Genomic DNA, 18,466 nt, shown 5'->3' with positions numbered 1-18,466 from the left:
CATGGATGCGGTATACTGTCGAAGGCCTTTTTATAATCAATCCATGCGGTGCTGAGATTTCTGCGCTTGTTGTGACAGTTCTCAAGGATCATACGATTGATTAGCAGTTGATCTTTGCATCCGTAAGAGCCTCAGCGGCACCCTTTTTGTTCAATGGGGAAAATATCGTTCTTCTCCATGAATGCATATGTTTTCTCCGCCAGGATAGATGTTAGGATTTTATATGTGGTGGATAGACAGGTTATAGGCCGATAGTTTTTTGGAAGGTTGGTTTCGTTATTCTTTGGGAGTAGGTAAGTAATGCCACTTGCTAACCATTCTGGTGTTTTCTTTGGGTCTCTCATAATTCCATTGAGCAGCTGAACTAGCTTACCGTGTGCGCATGGGAGTGATGCGAGCCAGAAATTCGGCACCCTATATTTACCGGGGGATTTCCAATTATGGGCCTTCGTGAGTGCCTTTCTTAGGTCTGCTATTGTGATGTCTTCCCATGCTTGTTGTTGTAAATTTTGGTAGGATCCTTCAGTTTGTATAATCCAGTCTGCATTTATGTTGTACGTCTTCTCGTCTTCTCGTCTTCTCGTCACTCCAAATCCTTTTCCAAAAGTTTTGAACTTCTTCCATGGGAGGGTTACTTTCTCCTTCCCTATTTCTCTGTAGAATTTTTTGGCATTGGATGTGAACAGCTTATTTTGCTTGTAAAACTTGTTTCTCTTCTCAAATCTTCGTATTCTTTGGGCTTTTGCTTGGACCTTTTGTTTCAGCGTTTCTTTTATTGATATCAGTTCTTCTCTTGGTGAGGGTCCAAATTTTCTCTTCATATTTCTTCCTGTTCTGGATCTTACATCATTTCCACATATTAGTTCATTTAATATTGATATTTCCCCTCTCATAAATTCGATCTCTTTTTCAATTTTACTTCTCCAGGTTTGATTTCTTCTCAGGTTTTGTTTTCTTTGTTTTTTCGGGGGCATACAGCTGGTTTCAATTGCCCTAGCAGAAGCGTAAATAATTTCATTTAACTCAGTAAAATCAGGTTTTAATTCTCGTATTATTTCATTTGTTACATAGTTGCCAATTTGGATTTGTTTTTTTTATTTTGGTTTGTATTTGAGAGTTTATGAAGTGGTTCTCTATCATTCATACTTGTATGTCTTACAACTTCAAGCGTATTCAGGATTTTCTGCCTCATTTCTGCCATAGACTCTCTGTGTTCTTCAGCAAATGCGAGATCTTCAGTTACTGTTGTTTTTTCGTTTTCCTGGCTATCTTTAACAGGTACAATAGAATTTCTTGTATCTTCAGGCCTTTGCGTACTTTGGTCAGATGGCAGTCTTTCAATTAAGCCTCGTGGCGGGCTATACTGTTCATCTGATTCTTCATTTCCTTTGTGTCTTATATTTATGTCATTTTCCGTTGCGTGCTTGATCGCGCTTATTTCACTGTCTGTGAGTCTGTTATTTCTAAGGATATCCCTCCTCACATTTGCTAATTGTTCTCGTCCAAATAGGGCCTACTGTCTTGATTCCGTGTTCTCCATATACTGTAAGAGTTTGCGTGTGTCTCTCTTGAGATGGCCTACCTAATGCATAGTAATAAGCGTATATTACTTCTTTATACTCTTCTCGGGTCCATTTGTTCCGCTTACATTTTTCTTTCTGTGGTGGTTGTGGTGGTGAACTTGGAGGGCTCGAGTTGGGGGATTTCCCGTTCAAGTGACCATCCATGTCCGTATTCGGAGAAGAGTTTGTGCCAGTTGATGACTTTTCGATCCCAGGCTGACTCTTCCCTGGGGGACGCGCTTCCAGATTAACCATAGGACAAGCGATTTGGTATACTGATTTAGTTTTCGTTTTAGTTTCCAAAAACATTTTGGTGCTACGATAATGTTATCATTTTTTAGCTTTGATTGGCTCGTGGGGAGACGGCCATCATTGCCGTTACAATTATAATCGTACCATTATAGCAGCCGTAGTCGGCTTATTATTGTTATCATCACCATTACTATCACTATCATCATTATCACCACCATTACCATCATCGTTATCATCATCACCATCACCATCACCACCATCATCATCAATGATATTGTTTTATTTGTAGTCACAGCAGTATCTTATTATTGTTATTTTTGTTTTTTTATCATTATCACCATCACAGTAGTGTCTGTCTGTCTCGTTGGCTGGCTTGGTGGTTGGCTGGCTGACTGTCTTCAACGCCAGAGTTTTTGCCTGTCAAATAATACTTTCATATTTGGTTAACAATAGAACGGAGGTGAGGTTTGTGTTGGTTGAACTCTTTGAGTGTGTGTGTGTGTGTAGATAGATAGATAGATTATCAGCACTATTACTATCATTATTATCATCATCACCATCAGTGATATTTTTTTTTTTTTTTAGGTGGGGTCCTATCAGTCAAAAAAAGTTCAGATGTTTACTACTATTAGGCTTAAGAAAAATTAAGGAAGGGCTGTTCTGTATTGTTTGTGAATAGAGAAGTTGTGTTCGACCAGAGAGAATCTTAGCATCATCATTTTTTTTTTCCATGTGCGTTTGTGTTATTGCAATAAAAAGTGTATATTTCGTGTAAGGTAATATTGTGGAGGTTGAAGTTGACTTTTCTAGAGATGTTTGTATGTCCAGTTAGAAGAACAGGTGTGTTTTTACAATAAAAAGTATATGTTTACATTTATATTTGAATATTCAGGGAGGAAGCAAAGAAAAGTCAGATTTTCATAGAAAGTTTTAGGGTTTTGCAAGTCCACAAAAAGAAAAGCGTGATGTTTTTAGAGAGAAGAAAAAAAAAAAAAAAGGATGTTTACAGAGGCAATTGTGGGTAACAAAGTTTTTAAAGCTGGTCGAATGTATGATTGAAAACTGTAGATATGTAAATTTGTAAATTTTCTTAACTTATTTTGAAGGGCTGTTCTGTATTATTTGTGAATAGAGAAGCTGTGTTCGACCAGAGAGAATCTTAGCATCATCATTTTTTCCATGTGCGTTTGTGTTATTGCAATAAAAAGTGTTTGTATATTTCGTGTAATATTGTGGAGGTTGAAGTTGACCCCTCTAGAGATGTTTGTATGTCCAGTTAGAAGAACAGGTGTGTTTTTGCAATAAAAAGTATATGTTTACATTTATATTTGAATATTCTGGGAGGAAGCAAAGAAAAGTCAGATTTTCATAGAAAGTTATAGGGTTTTGCAAGTCCACAAAAAGAAAAGCGTGATGTTTTTAGAGAGAAGAAGAAGAAAAAAAAAAGGATGTTTACAGAGGCAGTTGTGGGTATTAAAGTTTTTAAAGCCGATCGGATGTACGTTTGAAAGCTGCAGATATGTAAATTTGTAAATTTCTTAACCCACTTTGAAGAGAATTTCAAATACTCACGAGGTATTGTAGATGTTCCAGTCTTTGAGAGTTATTTTTCCCCGTTGCTAAACTGGCCCATATTAGTGTTTCTATGGCTTTCGGCCACCGAACTGTCAGAGCAGTGAGGAACACGTCCAGCCGCTGTCAAGGCTGGCGCTCAACTCTTATTATTATTATTATTATTATTATTATTATATTATTATTATTATTATCATTATTATTATTATTATCATTATTATTATTATTATTATTATTATTATTATTATTATTATATTATTATATTATTATTATATTATTATTATATTATTATTATTATTATCATTATCATTATCATTATTATTATTATTATTATTATTATTATTATTATTATTATTCTCATTATCATTATTATTATTATTATTATTATTATTATTATTATTATTATTATTATTATTATCATTATTTTATCATTATTATTATTATTATTATTATTATTAGGAGAGATTGTCGAAGGTTGGTGAGAAAGATTGACGGAGGTTTGCGCGAGAGATTGTCTGAGGATGGCGAGAGAAGTTGTCGGAGATTGGCGACAGAAACTGTCGGTAGTTGGCGAGAGAGGTTGTCAGGGGTTGTCGAGAGAGATTGTTCGAGGTTGGAGAGAGAGGTTGTCGGAGGGAGAGGCATCTTTGTTACAAAATATCCGTCTTGCAGGGCTTGGTGATAGACAATGTTTTTGGTTTTGCCGTTGGGCGTAGAGATCAATAAAACTTCCCGATTTCCAATTCTAGAGCATCCAACATAGAGCTGTCCGTGAGAAAAATTAGGTTCTGCAAGATTAAGGCCTACCACTTCCAATGTCTGACCCTATACTTTGTTGATTTGAATCTTTAAGGTTTAAGATTGAAATCAAGAAAGTGCAATAATAATGTTTAGCAGTTCAAAAGTGTGAGTAGGGAAATACAGAATTAGGTCCGTTGATCGTGAGAATCAAATATTGATCGCTTCGTTAAAAACTGACAATTATAAGTAATTGTACTATGGGTTATTTCCCTTGAGCGTTAGAATAAAAATAATTATATGTAGTAGATATAAGGATCACTTCCATACATACATATACTAACTGACGTATCCGGTAATTCCGGGAAAAACTGGACTTATCCCATGATTCTGTTCCATAAGTGTAGGCTGTTAAAGGGTTCCTGTCATGAGTTCTATTCACGTATTAAGATTCATCAAAATCGATAGGGATCACGAGGAGTTAGCTAACAACACCGCAAACACACCCGCAGACAGAATTGCCCACATATGTAGATAGATAGATACATACATACATAGATATATACATATATATATAATGCATATATATATATATATATATATATATATATATATCTATATATATATATATATATATATATACTATATATATATGTATGCATATATGTACGTATATGTCTGTATATATTTATATACATATATACATATGTATATATATTATGTACGTACGTATATATACATACACACACACACATATATATATATATATACAACTACCAATAAGCAGTTAACACTTTTCCTTTAAAACCTACATATTTGGTCTAGATATGCTAGCAAAAATATATTCAGCCGATGAGATTTAAATAAACCGAAACTTGTAGTTAATTATCCCGCTCTTTTCTAACCATTACACTCCCTACTGCGTATGGCAAAAGCCCATTCAAATTTTTGCATCAGTTTGAATACCAGAGCCGCGGTCTCTGACATAGCTTTTCTTGTCAGGGGTTAACTAAAAATCTGAAAACATGCATAGGCGTTTAGGACAAACTTATGATAATGCTTTGGGCAAACAGAACCTATTTCCCTGGCGCTCATGCGTCATCTGATGCACATTCCCAATGTGTGTTTCAACCTCCAAAGTTGCTTGGGACTTTTGAAAGGAAATACTCAGAGCGTATGAAGCAAAGTTTAACTAAACTCAGAACTTATGAAGCAAAGGTTAACTGAAAACAAACATAGACGTTTACGACAAACTTAATGAAGGTATTTTGCATCCAGTTAAGAAGTTTTGGATGTGTGTGTGTGTGTTTTTGTGCGTGGGGGGGTGATACTTACTTGATGACTCTGGACATCCTAATTTTTTAATGGATTGACGAGCTTGGTCGAATATTTTCTCCACTTCATCACCGCAACCGCTAGCGGCCGATTCCATACAGTTCATCAAGTCTGAAGCTGCTCTATAAAGATGGAAAGAAAGAAAACATTGAATATTTACATAGGTGCAGGCGTAGCTGTGCGATAAGAAGCTTGCTTCCCAACAACATGGTTCCAGACTCAGTCCCCCTGCGTGGAATCTTCAGGAGGTGTCCTCTACTATGGCTTCGGGTCAAGCAAAGCCTTGTGAGTGGATTTGATAGACGGAAACTGAAAGAAGCCCGTGTCTAACTACATAGGAATGGCTGTGTGGTAAGTAGCTTGCTTACTTCACAACAGAAGAGTTCGCGTTTTTATACGCTCCGAAGTCACGTCGTTCCACGTAGAAATATTGAAAAACTGAAGCACGACTACAGGTAAGGCGTTTGTTTTTTGGGGGAAGCTTATTGGAGTCCGTTGGTTCGTAATTAATAATTTTTGACGAGCAAGGGTCTCCACTGGGTTATTTGGCTGCCTGTGGCCGTGCAAAGTAACTCACCGTGTAGTGAGAATTGGCTTTTTTTGAGGGGGCGTATCCCCTCCGGAAATTTATGATTTTATGTGACTGTGTGCACTTCGTGGATGTTACCAATTGGAGTACAACCAGGAATTTTTTGCTGCTATTTTTCCGGCTGCAAGGGATTTTTAACTGTGCAACAAAGGATTACCAGAGTTGAATTTTGTTCTCCTTTGAACTGTCATCCTTCGTTCTTTTCCTCTATTCGCTTTTTCTGCTTTTTTTTGTGTTTGCATTAGAGACTTTTATTTGTTATGAACATCTATATTTTAATTTATTTTATTGATGATAACCAAATGTAAGAAAGCCTTGGAGTTGCGAACTGTTGCCCCCAAGGAGTGGTTAAAAAACTATGATGAGAGAACTGTGTTGTTGCGTCCCTATTGCAAGGACCGCGACACCATCTGTGTATTCCCTCAGAGTGAAATTGAAGAAGAGTTGGCGGGATTTGAGCCAACTTATAGGTTCATCCGTAGGGGTGCAAAGTACGCAACGGTGTGCGTGCTTTTCGACACCCCTACGGAGGCTCAGAAATTTGCGAGCCAACTTATAGATGAGAAGAAGATTTTGCTTCTCCCCACTTATGGTGGGCGTAAATTGACAAGAGCCTGGGTGTGTGGGCTGCCGCCCAGTATAGAGGCTAAATGGATAGAAGATTATATCCGTCGAGGCCTGGGTGGTGGCCCTGCCAGGCTCTTGAATGTAAAAATATTGCCAGCGGTCGCTTGGGTCGGGCTAAAGCAATTTTCACCCAAAGGGCCCGATCTGCCGAAGATCTGGTTTTACCAGATTTCTTGACAATGGCTGGTTCCAGACACCCGGTGATCATTGAGGGACGCCCCTCCAAATGTCACCTGTGCCTGGAATCAGGGCACATGAAGTAGAACAAGTGTTGCCGGGACCAGGCGGATGTCCTGGAACAGTTGATTGATGACTGTGAACCCACTGTTCCCCCAACGGAGACTCCTGCTCCTTCATTGGAGTGAGAAATTTGAGGAAGCGGTAACCTCCTCGAGAAAAGGTACTAAGAGGAAGAAGGTGGGCAACACTAGTTCCCACTGATGACCCTTAGGTGGCGGGAGGGGAGGAGGGACCTCCGGATATGCCGGATATGTGGCCTTCACAGGTGGCTGCACTGGTACTGGAAAGAAAACATTTTTTTCCGGTTTCAATATCCTTGCCAAAGGAGGAATACAGATTACTTTATTTTGGCTCAGATTGGTGGTTGCGGGAATACCTGTAGGCCACAGAAGAGTTAATTGAGGGAGTAATGTAAGTGGTTTATCGCCTATATACGTATAAAATTTGTTTCCTTTGTGATAGACTTCTAGTCCAAGTTTTTGTATATATTTGTAAGAGGTTTATTTCCTTTTTAGATGTTTTTAACGAACAATGTTTTCGAGAAGCAGGGTGTCGGCGGGCGCTTTGTGTCTTCTCTCATCTTTATCATCTTGTATTGTTACCATTCGCCTCATTAATGTCTTGTCCAGCCCGCAGCTACACTGTATACTGCCATTATGGCAAATAAAATGAAATAAAGTAGCTCGCTTACCAACCACATAGTCCGGGGTTCAGCCTTGTGAGTGGATTTGGTAGACGGATACTGAAAGGAGCCCACCGTATATTTATATATATATATATATATATATATATATATATTATATATATATATATATATATATATATATATACATGTATGTGTGTGTGAGTGTGTGTGAGTGTGTGTGTGTTTTTGTGTGTCTGTGTTTGTCTCCCTGATATCGCTTGGAAACCGATTCTGGCGTGTTTAAGTCCCCGTGACTTAGCGGTTCGGCAAAAGATACCGATGGCAAATAAAATAAAATAAAGTAGCTCGCTTACCAACCACATAGTCCCGGGTTCAGTCCCACCGCGTTGCCACTTGGGCAAGTGTCTTCTACTATAGCCTCGGGTCGCCCAAAGCCTTGTGAGTGGATTTGGTAGACGGAAACTGTATACACACACACACACACACACCACACACACAGACACACACACACACACACACACGCACACATATATATATAAATATATATATATATATAAATATATATGTGTGTGCGTGTTTGTGCGTGTGTCTTTCTGTGTGTCTGTGTTTGTCTCCCCGATATCGCTTGGAAACCGATTCTGACGTGTTTACGTTCCCGTAACTTAGCATTTCGGCAAAAGACACCGATAGAGTTAGTACTAGGTTTGCAAAGTATAAGTCCTGCGGTCGATTTGTTCGACTAAAACCCTTCAAGGCCATGTTGCAGCATGCTGCACTGAAATGACTGAAAAAAGTAAAGAACAAAAAAATTAAATAAATAAAAGATGGTTTTCTAAGTTGACTGAAAGTGTGTATTCTTTCCCTACACTAGAAACAAAGAACGAATTTTTTGTGGGGGTGGGGTCCAGTACGACCCCAGAACGTAGCTGGTATTTAATTTATCGATGCCGAAAGGATGAGAGGGAAAGCTGACCACTGCGCAATTTGAACGCAAAGAATGATGAAATACCTATTTCTTTACGACCCACAAGGGGCTAAACACACAGGGGACAAACAAGGACAGACAAACGAATTAAGTCGATTATATTGACCCCAGTGTATAACTGGTACTTATTTAATCGACTCCGAAAGGATGAAAGGCAAAGTTGACCTCGGCGGAATTTGAGCTCAGAACGTGGCGGCAGACGAAATACCGCAAAGCATTTCGCCCAGCGTGCTAACGGTTCTGCTAGCTCGCCGCCTGGTGTGAAAGTGTATATTATTTGAAATTAGTGTTATTAATTTTCCATAAAATGGACGATAAATAACCTTTCCTCCATATTTTCTTTTACTTGCTTTAGTTATCAGACGGCCCTCCTGGGGCTCTATTTTGATGTCGAACAAATTGATGCCAGTACTCGCTTTCGCTTTTGAAGCTAAGTACTTATTCTATCGGGCGGTTTTGCCAAACAAAATTACAAAAAAATAAAATAATAATAAATTCGCACTTTTTAAAGCCTAGCCATGCTCATGGGCCCAGTTTCCCTATTTCGATGGTATATGAGTACCCTAGCTGGACGGGACGCCAGTCCATCGCAGGGCTACTCATTTTTGCCAGCTGAGTGGACTGGAGCAACGTGAAATGAAGTGTTTTACCCAAGAACACAACGCATCGCCCGGTCCAGGAATCGAAACCACATTCTTATGCTAATGATGGCGACACCCTAACCACTAAGCCACGCACCTCCACAAACAAAGTTATAGAGACATAAATAATCCAACAGTGGTTGTTACGCGGTGGTGGGAGGAGCATAGAAAAACACTCACACACACACACACTCACACACACGCACACTCACACACACACACACTCACACACACACACGAGTGACCTTCGCCTCTCCCTTTGAATGTATTTTTTTCCAATTATATCGCTGACTCCCATACAAAAATACTCACTGGCAGGTAGACCTGATGCAACGCCATGGCCACAGGATCAATCTGTTGCTGGATCTATAACTGTAGAGTAGTACCTCTCCGGGTCAGAAAGTCACTAAGAATAGGGCGCAATTAAGGGGAGACTACTTGTTCTTCCAAATTCCTGAACACTGGAGCTGTGTCCTCGCCACGCGGATTAAGTCAATCCTAGATTTAGAGGTTAACAAAACTTGACATAGGCACCACTTAGGTGGATCGAACCTGGCTCCTCATGAGTACGAAACTAAATCTCCTGACAATGTATTAAGAAGAAGAGAACGATGGAAGAATGAAAAAAATTCTTTGTTTTTTATTTATTTATTTATCTTACTTGCACATAGTCTCTTTATCTCCGCCGTCTTGCATCTTCGGAGCGTATTGACTTTGGCATTCCATCATCTTTTGCATGTTGCAGTCAGCCATGGCACAGCCAATCACTGAAACAAAAAATAATATGCATTACATAAATGCACACACACACACACACACACACACACACATATATGTGTATTATATATATATATATATGTGTGTGTATGTATGTGTGTGTGCGTGTGTGTTTGTGTGTGTGTGTCTGTCTGTCTGAGACCCCCTTCGGTCATGACTTAGCATGGGATTGCACTTAGAAAGTTACCTTCCCAGATACTAATCCGGGCAAGGTTGTTTATGGAAGACCAGCAGTCACCCATGCATGCCAGCCTCCCCTCTCCACGCCACCATTGTTATCGAAAGGGAAAGGCAAACACCGATACAGCTTCGCCCCAGTGACGTCGCAACTCATTTCTACAGCTGAGTGAATTGGAGCAGCATGAAATAAAGTGTCTTGCTCAAGAAGGCAACTCGCATCCCGGTCTGGGATTCGAACTCACAAACTCACGATCGTAATGTCGACGCTCTAGACTCTGAGCCATGCGCCTATGTATGTTTATATATATATAAATATATAATATATAAATATATAATATATATATATATATATATATATATAATATATATATATATATATATATATATATATATATATATATATATATATATATATATATATATATATATATAATATATATACATGTATATATACATTATTATATACTATACATTATATATATATATATATAGAATATATATATATATATATACATATATATGTACATATATATATATGTATATATATATGTATATATATATAGATACATATATATGCAAGTATAAACATGCATATATATAGATATACAAGGATACATATATATATATATATGTGTGTGTGTGTGTGTGTGTGTGTATATACATTTATATGTACATATACATACATATATATACGCGTACATATATATATATATTTATAAATATATCTAAAATAAAAAAAGAGTGAAAAAACTACAGAAAGCTTGTGTTATATGGTTAAAGAATGTATTTAAGTCGTTGTGTTTGGAAAAATGTTATAAAATTTTGTGTATCGTAACAGATTTTGAAGAAATAACCGGTTTCGTGTTTTCTTTTCAAAAGTTCTGAAATTTCTTTACCTACATCCTGTCATGTCTTCACTATGCTGTGATATATGGAGTTCCGGGCAAGGGAAGGTAATCAGGGATTTTTTCCGGTATAAGGGGAGATAATCAAACATGTTGGGAATGACTAGTTAAACATGCTTTAGATTAGAAAGAATAGAATGTTGTTAGATTTTGCTTCATATTGTTTTCAATGAGGTGAGTTTCCTTATTTAAACATGTTAGAAATGATTAAGTTTTGGTTTGTATTTTTCAATGAAGAGCGTTTCCTTGTTTAATATAACATGTGTTGGTGTTCCAGCAGCACCTTGATATAATTTGAAAGATTATAAATTGTGGTAGTAGTGGCTTTGCGCATTTCTCAATGTGTTCACCAAAGGGTATCATTCTGTATTCTGGGGATGCAATATGTTGTCTGAGCGATAATCCTGTGGGCTCCATGTAGTTTTGGTGGCAGCCCGAGCAATTTATGACATACATTCTGTTTTCTGAAGCACAAGTAAAATTAGATTTGATTTTGAAGTTTTGTCCCTACAAATACATACATATTACATACATATATAGACTGTACCGGTTTTGTCCCAGTCTGTTGTCCCGATTTTCAAAACGGGAAACAAGTCCCTTGCAGTGAACTACAGTGCGACCGCACTCATCTCATATTATCAAGGTATTTGAGAGAGTGGTGAGATCACGAAAAACCCACTTTCTTGAAAGTGCTGAACCCAGACCAACACGGGTACTGTAATGGAAGGAACTGCCTAATACAGCTCCTGTATCACTTTGATGACAGTTTGAGAGCTTTGGGAGAGGGCTTGAATACCTTGATTTCAGCATTGGATTACTACAACGGATCAAGTGTTTCCTGACAGACGGAACCCAACAAGTTGTAGTCGAATGAGTAAAATCAAGCCCAGCCAAAGTCAGTAGTAGTGTTCCAGAAGGCGCTATGTTTGGCCCACTTCTTTTCATCATCTACATCAATGACATTGCTGACATCATCAAGCACAGCAACATAAGAATCTTTGTTGACAATTCTAAGATCCAGAAGGTCATCAAGGAAGTGGGTGACCGGACATACATTCAGTCAGATCTACCGGCTGTCATCCAATGGTCGGAAAAGAATAATATGCTGCTGAACGAGGACAAAATTCTAATTAATCCACTTCGGAAAAGAAGACACCCTGAAACTCCCATACTCCCTTCCTTCAGGTGAAACTCTCGTGCCATCCAACAACATCAGAATATTGGGAGTAATTGTGGACAACAGCATAAGCTGGGCCTCTCATATAAACAGCAAAGTTGACATGGCCTGCGGAATGTGTTTCTGGATTCTCATAACTTTCCAGTCATGAGATATCCACACCATTATCCTTCTCTTCTCCACTTTTGCCCGACCTTAGCCTGAATACTGTTGTCTACTGTGGTCTCCCCACACGAAACAAAGTATCATGAAAGTTGAAGGACCTCAAAAGTCTATTACAAAAATGATAGACGGTATGACAGGCATTGAGTAGACGGTATGACAGGTATTACGTTTGGTTTAGAGAGTAGCGCCCCATGCGGCGTCATGAATTTTCTCGTCCTTCTATGCAGTGTTCATATATTCTCTTTTGTCCATTTTAGGATGGACGCACTATATCTGATCGCCGCAACTGCCCAGATATTCATTGCAGTAATCAAATTCTTGACATTCAGGTTGGATGTCAGCACCATCTTCACCCTTTTTTGATACTCCTCGCTGACCTTGACTTTCATTTCTTTGTGTAGAATGTCATCCTGCTCCAAAATCCCTAAATATCTATGCCCACTACCGTCGGATTCACACATGGTCTCTCCTGATGGTGACCGCAATCCTCTGCACCATAACCAAACGTCCATGCTTGTTAAATAAATACTAATAAACTAAAAGTCGGAAGAATGAGGATGAGAAAGAGTTGGTAGGAAAATGATGAAAGAAAATGGAATAAGATATATTCCAGGCAAGGTTATTTATGGAAGGCCAGCAGCCGTCCATGCATACCAGTCGCCACTAATGTTATCCAAGTGAAAGCCAAGGCCGATACAGTTTGGCACCAGAGACGTTTCTACAACTGGAGCAACGTGGAATAAAGTGTCGCCTCTTTAGTCACTCTTTTTTTCCTTGTATATCGTATTCCATTTTCTTTTATTATTTCTCTACCAACTCTTTCTCATCCTTATTCTTCCGGCTTTTAGTTATTAGTGTTTATTTAACAAGTGAGAACGTTTGGTTATGGTGTATTTATTTAGAAAATGCAACAGAATGTCTTTATAACTAATATCATGTTTAAAAGTTATATAATTACAGTTTAAGTGGGACGAAACATCGACCGACACGTACCGTCGCATATGCTGTTCACGTCAAATTGCAACTAGCCAATCATGAAACTCGTTAAGGAAACGTCATGCTGATTGCGCAACCAAACATCACGTGTATGTGTGTGGGGGCGGGGCTTGTGTATTTCGTCCAGGAAAAGCCCTCCTTTAAAGACCTACTGTGTTGAAAAACACAGTACACTTCCAAGTATACTCAGGCAACATGTATATGTATAAGTAGACGAAGCACGGCCGATTGTTTATGAAGACCGCGTTTGAATGAGGCCACGCGTTTGATCCTTCTGCCTGAGATCCTGGGCAAATGTCTTTTTGGGCAGCCTCCTTCCAGTTCATAAAGTTGGGTAGACGGAAAATGTACAAACGCATGAATTCAAAAGTTTCCTGTAATTCAAAATGTACGGCCTGGTCACGCTCGATGTGTGAAGCTGGTTCTGGCGGAGAATTACGGGAAGTTGCTCGTGTCTGAGGAATACGCAGTAATTCACTCTCTAATTAAGAGACAAACAATTCTGTTGATAGAACAACCAAATCCTCGTCGTCAAACGGTGAGGATCCACTGCTGTCTGTATTGAATACTTACCCTTTTTAATACCTTTTTAAGCATTCATTCCTTCATTGCTGAATATTTCGACTATAATGTTTTCAATATTGAGCCCTTTAATTTGTTAACCTTTTTGATACCAACCCACCCCAGGCCACCACTCCTTTTTCTACGATATAGACTTGATTAAAAGAAATCAAAATTAACCCCTTCCACTGAAATTCCATGTTAATTGTTATACTCAGCACACTAGATTAATAACAGTTTTAGATTTTGGCACAAAACCAGCAGTTTCAGTGGATGGGATAAGTCGATTATATCGACGTCAGTGGTCAGTAAACCAGGAAAGGATGAAATGTAAAAATCACCCTCGGTGGAATTTGAACGCAAAACGTAAAGACCGGAAGAAATGCCGCTTGGTATTTTGTTCAATTCGTTACTGATTCCGCCAATGCGCAGCCTTAAACTCCAATTTAATTAAGCTCGATTTAATTGACTTGTCCAACTCCCTTAAAATTGCTGGGCTCATGCCAAAATTTGAAACCATCCTTCTTTATTAATTTCAAAACTAATTGGGATAAAGCAGTATATCTTTTCAAAAATATGGTGGCAAAAGACTTATAGTTCTGATGTTCTAGCTGCTAATGTCCGCTAACTGCACTGTTCAGCTCATTTCACTGAATTAATTTAAGCCATGTTTAAAAAAAGTATTTTCACTGATCTCTTTTAGCAAATTTTTAAACATGTCTCGTGAAAAATCGCGAACGCGGTTGGAAATGGCAATAGAATAGTTTCAACAACAAAAAAGTAGAAAAATAATTAAAACTTTTCGAAATGACTGGTTCAGTAAGAATAAAGTGATTGTTCGGTTATATTACAAAATGAATAAATAAATAAGTAAATAAACAAAACGAAATAAAATAGAATAGAATAAACTTCTTTGCACGCCACGTTTATTGTCGAGTAAATATATATTGGGTTGACCGGAAAGTTCGTGCCGATTTTTAGAGGAAAGAAAAAGGTAAAAAATTACTTGTCATTAAATTTTAATCAACCAGATATGAACTATTTTGTTGCACAATGTGTCTCCGTATTTTCCTTTAACTTGAAATCACTCTCTTTCCAGAATTGAGGTGGTTTGATGGCAAAGAATTCATCAAGGTATCTTTTTACGTCATCGAAAATAAAAACCGATTCGACTAAGTCCGCCTTATTCAAATTTGCTGGCTTTGCACTTAAAATTATAAACAAAGAAATGTAAAACACTATCGTCATACTCTCTCTCTCTCTCTCTCTCTCTCTCTCGCTCTCTCTCTCTCTCTCTCTCTCCCTCTGTTTCTCATTCTCTCCCAAAAGTTCTAGATGTTAATACAACTTACCGAATAAAAGGCATATTCCATAATATAATCCGTTCATGGTGGTAAGATTTTTAGTTTTATTACTGTATGTAGGAAAATTAACGCCGAACGCTGATTATTTTTAAGACTATAGGATAGTTTTGTTTTTTCTTTTGACTGGACGCAAAACTGTTGCTCCTTCAAGTGTAGTTGTCAGCCGATGTAACTGAAGCGAATTGTTAGGTTAGAAGACGGCAACCCTTTTTATTTTCTTCCTTTCTACGTAATTTTCAGCCCTGACTATTGTAGGTGTGGCTCTTCCACCGAATACAAACAAGGCAATTACATATATATATATATATATATATATATAGGCATGGGCGCGCACACAAATGCGCAAACAATCGTGCACAGAGACAAAAACAGGTTTGCAAATTCCCATGTGAACGTATGAATATATATGCATGTATTTATGTATGCCTGTGAGCGTGTATTTGTGTGTGTGGCGCGTGGTTATTTGTATTTGCATATGTATATGTATGTGTGTGTGTATGTATGTATACATGTATATACATATATATGTGTGTGTGTGTGAGTGTGTGTGCGTGTGTGTGTATTCTATAAGTTAACACGAAAACAACAAACGCTACTAACTGATTAATTTAACGCTTAGGAAGGAATAAAGGAACTTGACATTTACCTACTGCCAAGTGGCCTGGGCCAGGAACTAAATACCCGACTCTTGTAACATGGAACCCCACCCCAGCAATCTCGCCATCTTGCCCCAAGGAGTAAAGAAAGATATACAAAAAGCAAGAAAATAGTGTACAAGTGTAGATCTTCAAATATATTTGGTTGTCCGGAAAGTTCGTGCCGATTTTTAAAAGAAAGAAAAAGGTCAATAAATACTTGCCATTGAATTTTTAATCAACCAAATATAAACCCTTTTGTTTCACAATGGGTCTCCATCTTTTCTTTAACTTGAAAATACCCTCTTCCCAGAATTGGGGTGGTTTCATGGCAAAGAATTCATCAAGGTGTCATATTTACGTCATCCAAGGAATTGAAATTTTTACCATTAAGACTATTCTGCAGAGACCTGAATAAGTGGAAATCCGAAGGAGCAATATCTGGTGAATATGGAGGCTGGAGTAACACATTCCAACCGAGTGCAGCAATTTTTTGTCTGGTTTCCAAAGCATCAAGTGCCGAAGATGAACTTTCTTATTTTCCATTTTAAAAAGTTACAGAATTAACACAGATTATAGGAACATAAACCTTCTTCCACGAAAAGATAGCTTAAACTGTGCTCTAAATGGAGGTTGCAGTCAAATCCTATTTTATGGACTCAACCGTGTTCTAAAATAAGTCGAAAAGTAAGCTACTATAAGTCGGCATGAACTTTCCGGACAACACCGTGGGAAAGTTCCAGAGAAGACAATATTCCTTCGTCAACAGCAGATAGAAAGGAAGAAAGGCAAAGGGTGTTAAGTGAAAAGACGGCGTTGATTTCGGTGTAGCAAAATGGAAGGTGGGTAGAATGGCGGGTTGCAGTCCAGAGGGGGGAGTGGTGGGGAGAAGGGAGGGAGAGGTGCAAGGGATAGAGTATGGGGAGGGGGTAGGTGAGTGAAATAAGCGTGGTAAGGTATCAAAATCAAAGTTTACTGTCTTAAAAGAAGAGGGAAGATGCATTGGATAATGGATACAATGATAAGGTACTTAGTGTCAGGGAGGAAAAGACAAGACAGTCATGGTTGGAAACACTTTGATCACAGATCTGGCCAAACACGGTTGAAATGAGTTTAAACAACAACAACAAAATACTACCACCACCACCATTACCACTACTGCTATCACTGGATCCAGTAATTTTTTTGCTAGTTTATGTTGTCAGTTTGTCTTATCTCCTGGTGCTCTATGAATATTTAATGTAGTTTTAGAGTCAGATTTTTGCTGCTATTTCCAGCGTGGCGGTATCTCTTAGATACCCTAAATTATAAATTTATTAATAATTCTTACCTTTGAAATCTTCTCCCCATACTGCGCCGCACACCTTAAGATGTAGTCTTCTACTATAACCTCGGCCCGACAAACGCCTTTTGAATGAATTTGGTAGACGAAAATATGTGGAAGCCTTAGAGTATTTATTTATTGACAGTAAGGTACAGCATACATAGATCTGAGTTGGACCTCTAGACACTTGAGGCCCCTGGGAAAACAGTTCACTGGGGCCTATATAATTTATATCTTGATTGCAAGCCTTAACATACAGATATCTAAATTGCAACCCGAGACCACACCTGCTCTGCATCCAGGTAAAGCCAGAGGTGCCTCAACCTTCACGCGAATTTTCGCATTCTCAGCCAAGGCATCCCTAGCCCACCCTTTAGCGGTTCCTGACAGCAGACAGAGCGCTTCACGAGTGGCTTTCCTCCTTTCCACAAAAAGCGGAAAAAATTCTCTCCAACTTGTTCAGCCACAAATCGGGGTAAGACACCACGGCCAGACGGTAGGTGATAACCGATGCTATAAACATCTGCACCACCTCCGCCTTTCCTAGCAAGGATAACGCTCGCCCAGACAAGGTCTGGGTTAGAGCAGTCACCTTGTTGGCCACCTCACTCCAATTTTTCTCTATCCGGAGGTCTGGCCCGAACCAGACTTCGAGCAGCTTAACAGGACCTTCCGTCCAACGCCCCACGACGTTATTGGACGGCATCAGCTTGCCCCTCCAGGTGCCGAGCTGCAAACCAATTGACTTGTCCTTGTTAACCTTTGCTCCAGCCACCGTCTCCTAACGTTTGATAGCCTCTTCCACCACTGGAAGCTGGCCCTCATCCGCCACGATGATGGAGATGTCATCCGCATACGCCGTAGCTCCTCTTCCGCACAATAGATCATGCGGTGCGCCCCCTAGTGCCTCCAACTTCCGCAATAATGGCTCGAGAGCCAATACATACAAAAGCGGGGTCACGGGACATCTCTGGCGCACTGAGCACTCGATCCTGAATTGCTTCGAAAGGAAACCATTCACTTTTAAGACGGAATCGATGTCGCTGTACAATGCAGCAATCCAACCGCGGAAGGTCGGGCCCAGGCCAGCCTCCTCGAAGACCGCCGCCAAGTACCGATGGTCGACCCTATCGAATGCCTTAGACTGGTCTAAATGTATCAGTGCCCCCCCCCCTTGCGCCAGAGAGCTTCCCCA

The 18,466-nt window shown here is 39.0% G+C and overlaps 1 protein-coding gene and 1 long non-coding RNA gene across 3 annotated transcripts in view; both read right to left on the bottom strand.

Moving 5' to 3' along the window:
- The window catches only part of LOC115218432, a 78,118-nt gene extending 62,554 nt beyond the window's left edge, over positions 1-15,564 (bottom strand). The window contains exons 1-3 of one of the 2 annotated variants that reach the window (XM_029788241.2): positions 15,301-15,564; positions 9,849-9,954; positions 5,460-5,581 (exon numbers count right to left, since the gene is read on the bottom strand). In XM_029788241.2, coding sequence (XP_029644101.1) covers positions 5,460-5,581; positions 9,849-9,954; positions 15,301-15,337 — 265 coding nt within the window. In that variant the 5' untranslated portion in view covers positions 15,338-15,564. The remainder of the gene's footprint in view (positions 1-5,459; positions 5,582-9,848; positions 9,955-15,300) is intronic. The other variant, XM_029788242.2, reaches the window with a different exon arrangement.
- A 344-nt stretch (positions 15,565-15,908) lies between these two features.
- LOC118765734 lies at positions 15,909-17,949 on the bottom strand. Its single transcript, XR_005001603.1, has 4 exons — positions 17,936-17,949; positions 17,101-17,102; positions 16,698-16,704; positions 15,909-15,999 (listed from the first exon to the last, which is right to left on the bottom strand). It is a non-coding gene; the product is annotated as an uncharacterized LOC118765734 (long non-coding RNA).
- Between the last annotated feature and the right edge of the window lie 517 nt (positions 17,950-18,466).

Source organism: Octopus sinensis, linkage group LG13 (genome assembly GCF_006345805.1).
Source record: "Octopus sinensis linkage group LG13, ASM634580v1, whole genome shotgun sequence".
Lineage (NCBI taxonomy): Eukaryota > Metazoa > Mollusca > Cephalopoda > Octopoda > Octopodidae > Octopus > Octopus sinensis.
Note: the sequence above shows the minus strand (reverse complement) of the source record. Positions and strands in the feature narration are given on the sequence as shown.